The sequence below is a fragment of the Acomys russatus genome, chromosome 1 (genome assembly GCF_903995435.1).
Source record: "Acomys russatus chromosome 1, mAcoRus1.1, whole genome shotgun sequence".
Taxonomy (NCBI): domain Eukaryota; kingdom Metazoa; phylum Chordata; class Mammalia; order Rodentia; family Muridae; genus Acomys; species Acomys russatus.
The window spans coordinates 86381036-86388276 of record NC_067137.1 but is presented as its reverse complement, the minus strand read 5'-3'; the positions used below and the strand labels follow the sequence as shown (position 1 = coordinate 86388276).

The following is a 7241-nucleotide window of genomic DNA, read 5'->3' as shown; positions in this document are numbered from 1 at the left end:
GGGACTTGAACTCAGGTCCTCAGGAAGGGAAGCTCTCCTCTTCTCTCTTTTTTTTTTCTCTTAGTATTTCCAGACAAGGTTGCTCTGTGTAGCCTTGGCTGTACTGGGCTTGCTTTGTAGACCAGGCTGGACTTGAACTCGCAAAGAACTGCCTGTCTCTACCTCTCCAGTGCTGGGATTAAAGGGGTGTGCCACCATGCAGGACTGCCTCTTCTACTCTTATTTTCCTTTGTTTTTTCTAGACAGGGTTTCACTGTGTAATCCTGGCTGTCCTGGAACTCTGCAGACCAGGCTGGCATCAAACTCATAGACATCCACCTGTCTGCTTCCTGTACCGCCACCACCCTATTTCTTAATTCTAACACATATATTCCCTTAGTAATGGTTATGGAATTTATGATTGCGTGTTTAAATTAAATCTTTACTTTCATTTATGTGTGTGGGTACATGTATGTGTAGGCAGGTAGTGTAGCAGGGACAATGTATTTGTTCTCCTCTATGTTGTGGAGCCTGAGAACGGAACTCAGGTAGTCAAGGTTGGCTTGTTTTTATTTTAATTTCCAGAATTCAAAAGCAAGGGGGACATGCTTTACAACACAACTTCCACAACCCACAATTTCAAGTAGGAATGTCTTATGTGCCTCTCCACTTAGCTTCATAAAAGATCTTATTTTACCTAGATATTCAGACTGTACTCCTGTTTAAGATATAAAATTGAGCCAGATAGTGGCAGCATACGCCTTTAATCTCTCTCAGCACTCAGCAGATGCAGGCTGACCTACAAAGCGAGCCCAGAACAGCCAAGGCTACACAAAGAAACCCTCTCTCCCTCTCTCCCTCTCTTCTCTCTCTCTCTCTCTCTCTCTCTCTCTCTCTCTCTCTCTCTCTCTCTCTCTCTCTCGGCTTTGTTTTTGTTTTTGCTTTTGTTTTTTTGAGCCAGGATTCCCAGAACTTGGGAGGCAGAGGCAGGTGGATCCCTCTGAGTTCAAGGCCAGCCTGGTCTACAAAGTGAATCCAGGACAGCCAAGGCTACACAGAGAAACCCTGCCTCGAAAAACCAACAATCAAACCAAGCAATCAAACCAAACCAAATCAAACTAAATAAAATAAAAATGCCAGGCTACTCTATAGAACGAGTTCCAGGACTGCCAGGGTTATTACCCAGAGAAACTCTGTCTTGAAAAGCTAAAACAAAAACAAAGCACTGTTTATTATTAGCCAGTAGTGGTGGCACACCCCTTTAATGCCAGCACTCAGGAGTCAGAAGCAGCTGGATCTGTGAGTTCAAGGCTAGCCTGGTCTAAAAAGGAAGTTCAAGGACAGCCAGTGCTACATGGAGAAACCCTGTCTTGAAAAACCAAAACAAAACAAAAAATAATGGTATAAGAAATTTAAAGTGGGGCTGGAGAGATGGCTCAGTGGTTAAGAGCACTGTCTGCTCTTCCAGAGGTCCTGAGTTCAATTCCCAGCAACCACATGGTGGCTCACAGCCATCTATAATGAAATCTTGTGGAGAGTCACACATGCAGGCAGAACATTGTAAAAATTAAAAAAAATAGAAATTTAAAGTGAGCTTGTTTCAAAATGTCATATATTTCAATTACTATAAACATATATTATTCTGAGAGATATCTCCACTTATCACCTTAAAATAGAGCCATATTAAGCATTCAGATATGTCTGTTTTAAATTACCCTTTTTTATCCTGTAAACATATTGTGTTTGCGTTAGTCACCCCGGCTACTACTTGGAAGTTCAAATGATGTTAATTATTCCTTGAACTGTAATTTAACCTCTCCTAAGAGCAAGCATTGTTTCCACTGTTATTTGACCAGGGCTAGCCTAACATTTGGTAAGGAGTTCCCAGGCTTTCTTGAGTTACCAGTTTCAGTTAACTCTTGGAAACACTAGTTACTTTTAGTGGTTTTATCTTAGTAATATTCAAATCTGGATACATTTGAGGAGATAGAGTTAAAAATTTAAAAACCTGGCACAGGCCTTTAATCCCAGCACTTGGGAGGCAGAGGCAGGTGGACTGCTGTGAGTTCAAGGCCAGACTGGTCTACAAAGCGAGTCCAAGACAGCCAAGGCTACACAGAGAGACCCTGTCTCAAAAAAAACAAAAACAAAAACAAACACACACACACACACACACACAAAGGCTAGCTTTACAAGTTACTTTTCAATGTAATAGTAAATGAGGTATGTAATACACTGAGGTTAGTGTAGCAGCAATTGTCCAGAGGTCAGAGGTCAGCCCAGTAGTAGCATTGTTACTGACACTTTAAAAGCCAATGCCTTCCAAAGGGAGGCCTGAAATGAATCATACCTATTTGCACTTGTAGAAAGGCCTTATTATTTGAAGTTAGGATGGGATATTTTCATCAGAGGGCTGGGGACACTGTGTGCTCAGGAGGCATGAACAAGGAGTTCAAAAAAGGCCTCTGGTCCCCCATTCCCCAGGACTGGAAAATAAAAACCAAACCAACCAAAACAAACAAACAAACAAAACAAAACAAAAACAAAAAAACAAACCAAAAAAAACAAAAAACAAAAAACAAAAAACCAGAAATCACCTTGAACTAATAAAGAATTAATGAAAGAGTAATATAATGGATACTGTCCAGGTAAAACTCATGTAAAAAGTTACTTTAAAACCTTTAACCTGGCTGGGCTCAGTGGTGAACGCCTGTAATCCCAACACTGGGAAGGCAGAGGCAGAGGCAGGTGGATCTCTGAGTTCAAGGACAGCCTGGTCTACAAAGCAAGTCCAGGTAGCCAGGCAGGGCTGTTACACAGAGAAACCTTGTCTCCAAAAAACAAAAACAACAACCCCCCCCCCCCCAAAAGCCTTTAATCCTAGCACTTGCAAGACAGAGGTGGGTGGATTTCTATGAGTTTTGAATTAGTGGCCAGTCTTGTCTACATAGGAGTTCCCGGACTGTCTTTAAGTTATATTATTCTAAAAATACACCTAACAAAGGGCCCAGTATTAAAGTGAAAGTATAGCTTCTAAAACTCACTAGTATTTTAAAAATAACACGAAGCCGCCAGGCACAGTGGCACACACCTGTAATCCCAGCACTCAGGGAGGCAGAGGCAGGTAGATCTCTGTGAGTTCAAGGCTAACCTGGTTCACAAGGTGAGTCCAGGACAGCCAAGGCTACACAGAGAAATCCTGTCTTGAAAAAACTACTCCCCTTGCCCCTCCCAAAAAAAAAATCCAGCAAATTTTTGTGTTAGGAAGATATTGATATGTCTATGTGTTGTTAAAACTGTATTTTCAAATCAAGTACTAAACGTCTCCCAAGTTCCTCTTTTTTAAAGTATTCTTTAAAAATTTACTTATTATGTATACTGTGCTCTTTAACCTCTGTGCCATCTCTCCAGCCTCCGTCCGTCTCAAGTTCCTCTTAAAGAAACTTCTAAATGTAATTCCATTACAAACTAAAAACCAAATGGCTCAGCAAGTAAAGGAAGGCACTTGCTACCAGCTGAAAACCTGAATTCAGTCCTGGGGACACAGGGTCAGGAGAACCACTCACCTAAGTTGTCCATCCCCTCCCCCACCCCCAAAATAAACCCCAAATATGTTAAAAAATTTTTTTAAAAGGAACCACCTTCCCGGGTAAAGACAACTGCCAAACCTTCAGGTTCTTACAGAACCTGCCCTGAGCGCAGACAGTTGAGGTCTTTTTATAGGAAATGAAAACAGGCTTGACTAGACTGGGGCTCAACATTAAATCACGTTAAAATTGCCTTTGGGCTCTTGTTTTAGGTTAAAATTGCCTTTGGGCTCTTGTTTTAGGAACCCGCACCTCACAAAGTGCATGTTTCCATACCCCCTTTGGCTATGACAACTAGATGCTGTCATTTTTTTTTAACTCTAGAGAAAAACTATTTTACACAGGACTCTGGAATACCCTCATACTTTCCTGCAACATTCAGCTAGGTTTGTTGTTGTTTTAAACTTAAAGACTAAAGCCAGGTGTAGGAGTTTAGATTCACTTAAAGACCCCCATCACGTTTCTGCATACTAAAAGGCAGGGAATAGTTTACCAAGACTCTTTACCCCTTAAGTTGTTGGTGATTCGAGGCAGGAGCTTCATTCGAGACTTAGAGAAAATTGGATTAGATAAATTTCACACCATACAGCCTTCTCAAAGACTATGAGTGAAACATGGGAAGAAGAAATTGAAAACTCCACACGCAATTTTGAGATCAATTTCAGCTTTACTTTAAGTTCGCATTTATGTGTTTACAGAATATACCTGTCTTTAAAATTACTGCAATGTTTACTTTAATCTCAAAGTACTACATAAAAATAAACAATTCCAGCTTCTCTGTATCGTAGTGTTACCATGCTTCCCAAGGACAGGTGTGCAAACAGCAGGTTGATTTCCAGCAAACCGCCACGTGCAAACTAAGCTTAACCAAAAAAACCCCACGCTCAAATCAGCAATCTATATAAGAGAAACCTCATTTTCCCCCAAATCAAACTTTAGAACCAACCTTTTATAACTAAACTAAGTTGTTGCACCTTTCATTATGTATGTACCACGCTAACGACTTCCAACAATAGATCTTACTTGGCACAAGGAATCTCAAAGAAACCAAAACAAAAGGGAGAAAAAGAAAAAAAGAAAAGAAAGGAAAGGAAAAGAGGTTTACGCGGACTCCAGGGCAAGCCTAGTCCACTTCCTCGATGGTGGGTCCTCCGGAGGAGCCGCCGCCGCCGCCGCCGCCGCCGCCAGGACCGCCTTGGTAAAGCTTGCTGATGATTGGGTTGCACACTTTCTCCAGCTCTTTCTGCTTGTGTTCGTATTCATCTTTTTCTGCCATCTGGTTTCGGTCAAGCCAGTTGATCACCTCCTGGCACTTGTCGAGGATCTTGTTTTTGTCCTGCTCGCTAATCTTGCCCCTCAGTTTCTCGTCTTCCACGGTCTGCTTGATGTTGTAGGTATAGGACTCAACCGCGTTTTTGGCTGCCACGCGATCGCGATTCGCCTCGTCTTCCGATTTGTAACGCTCTGCCTCCTGCACCATACGGTCAATGTCGTCCTTGCTCAGACGACCCTTGTCGTTGGTGATAGTGATTTTATTTTCTTTCCCGGTGCTCTTGTCGGCAGCAGTGACGTTGAGGATGCCGTTGGCATCGATGTCGAAGGTGACCTCGATCTGGGGGACCCCACGGGGTGCTGGGGGGATCCCAGTCAGGTCGAACTTGCCCAAGAGGTTATTGTCCTTGGTCATGGCCCGTTCGCCCTCATACACTTGCACCAGCACGCTGCTCTGGTTGTCTGAGTAGGTGGTGAAGGTCTGCGTCTGTTTGGTGGGGATCGTGGTGTTTCTCTTGATGAGTGGGGTCATGACACCGCCAGCTGTTTCGATGCCAAGCGACAATGGCGTCACGTCGAGTAACAGCAGATCCTGCACGTTCTCCGACTTGTCGCCAATGAGGATAGCCGCCTGCACAGCGGCGCCATAAGCCACTGCCTCGTCGGGATTGATGCTCTTGTTCAGCTCCTTGCCGTTGAAGAAATCCTGCAGGAGCTTCTGGATCTTGGGGATGCGGGTGGAACCGCCCACCAGCACTATCTCCTGGATCTGGCCTTTATCTAGCTTGGCATCCCGCAGTGCCTTTTCCACCGGCTCCAGGGTCCCTCGGAAGAGATCGGCGTTGAGCTCCTCGAAGCGGGCGCGAGTGATGGACGTATAGAAATCCACGCCCTCGTAGAGCGAGTCGATCTCGATGCTGGCCTGCGTGGACGAGCTCAGGGTGCGCTTGGCGCGCTCGCAGGCGGTGCGCAGCCGGCGCACGGCGCGCTTGTTGGGCCCAATGTCCTTCTTGTGTTTCCGCTTGAACTCCTCCGCCAGGTGGCTGACCATACGGTTGTCGAAGTCTTCGCCACCCAGGTGGGTGTCCCCGGCCGTGGACTTCACCTCGAAGATGCCGTCCTCAATGGTCAGGATGGACACATCGAAGGTGCCACCGCCCAGGTCAAAGATGAGCACGTTCTTCTCGCCGCCCGCGCAGCCCTTCTTATCCAGGCCATAGGCGATGGCCGCTGCCGTGGGCTCGTTGATGATGCGCAATACATTGAGGCCCGTGATGGTGCCCGCGTCCTTGGTGGCCTGGCGCTGCGAGTCGTTGAAATAGGCCGGGACAGTGATGACCGCGCTCTGCACCTTGCCCCCCAGGTAGGCTTCAGCGATCTCTTTCATCTTCGTGAGGACCATGGAGGAAATCTCCTCCGGGAAGAAGGTCTTCATCTCCCCTTTATATTCCACCTGCACTTTGGGCTTCCCACCCTCGCTCACCACTCGGAAGGGCCAGTGCTTCATGTCTGACTGCACCGTGGCGTCCTCGAACTTTCGTCCGATCAGCCTCTTGGCGTCGAAGATGGTATTGGTGGGGTTCATGGCCACTTGGTTCTTGGCCGCGTCGCCGATGAGGCGCTCGGTGTCAGTGAAGGCCACGTAGCTGGGGGTGGTACGGTTACCCTGGTCGTTGGCGATGATCTCCACCTTGCCATGTTGGAAGACCCCCACGCACGAGTAGGTGGTGCCCAGGTCGATGCCGATAGCCGGGCCGCGGGCGGACATCCTGACTGAAGAACACAGGCAAAAGCGACGTTAAGACCAGAGAGTCCGGAGAGGCAAGCCGGGACCTCACCCAACGGTCGCCTTACACAACTCCCCACGAGCGCGACTCGGTCTCCGGGATCCCTCTGCTGGCCTCCTGGTTCTTATAGTTGCCCCAGAGCCAATCCACCCCTCCCCCGCCCCGCACCCCCCTCCCCGGGACCGCCCGCTCCAACCCGTCCTGCGCCCCCACAGGCTTGCCTGGTCGGAGTGACCAGCCGGTGATCCAACAGATAGCTAGTTGGGCGAGGGGCGGGACTCCAGCCCGGGACGGGGAGACCGAGGGGCGGCCGTTATGCAAATGAAACCCCGCCCAGTGCCTCTAGCCGCTTTGGGGCGTTAGGCTCGCGCCTAGGGAGCCAGGGTGTAAGCCCCCTTTCCCGCTTGCTTTGTCTTTTCTAAAGTGTGATTCGTTAACATCTTTCAGATTGGCAGGTCACATACCCAATGAGTAACGCAGAGGCCGAGGGCGGTGGGGCGGGGCGGGGCGGGACACGCGGAAGGGAAGCTGGCCTCTAGAAAGGTCTAAGCACGGTTCGGTGCCAGGTTCCGCCTCTGACCCAGCTCCTGGGGACCGAATTCTTTCTGGGGCGGTT

The 7241-nt window shown here is 47.6% G+C and overlaps 1 protein-coding gene across 1 annotated transcript; it reads right to left on the bottom strand.

Moving 5' to 3' along the window:
* Nucleotides 1–4200: 4200 nt before the first annotated feature.
* On the bottom strand, nt 4201–7013 carry Hspa2 (heat shock protein family A (Hsp70) member 2). Its single transcript, XM_051147824.1, has 2 exons — nt 6847–7013; nt 4201–6611 (listed from the first exon to the last, which is right to left on the bottom strand). The coding sequence occupies exon 2, from the start codon at nt 6604–6606 to the stop codon at nt 4690–4692; it is 1917 nt and encodes a 638-aa protein (XP_051003781.1). The 5' UTR covers nt 6607–6611; nt 6847–7013; the 3' UTR covers nt 4201–4689.
* Between the last annotated feature and the right edge of the window lie 228 nt (nt 7014–7241).

What these genes read in the sequence shown, in the direction of transcription:
- Hspa2 (XM_051147824.1), bottom strand. Translation starts at nt 6,606, where the DNA reads ATGTCCGCCCGCGGCCCGGCTATCGGCATCGACCTGGGCACCACCTAC.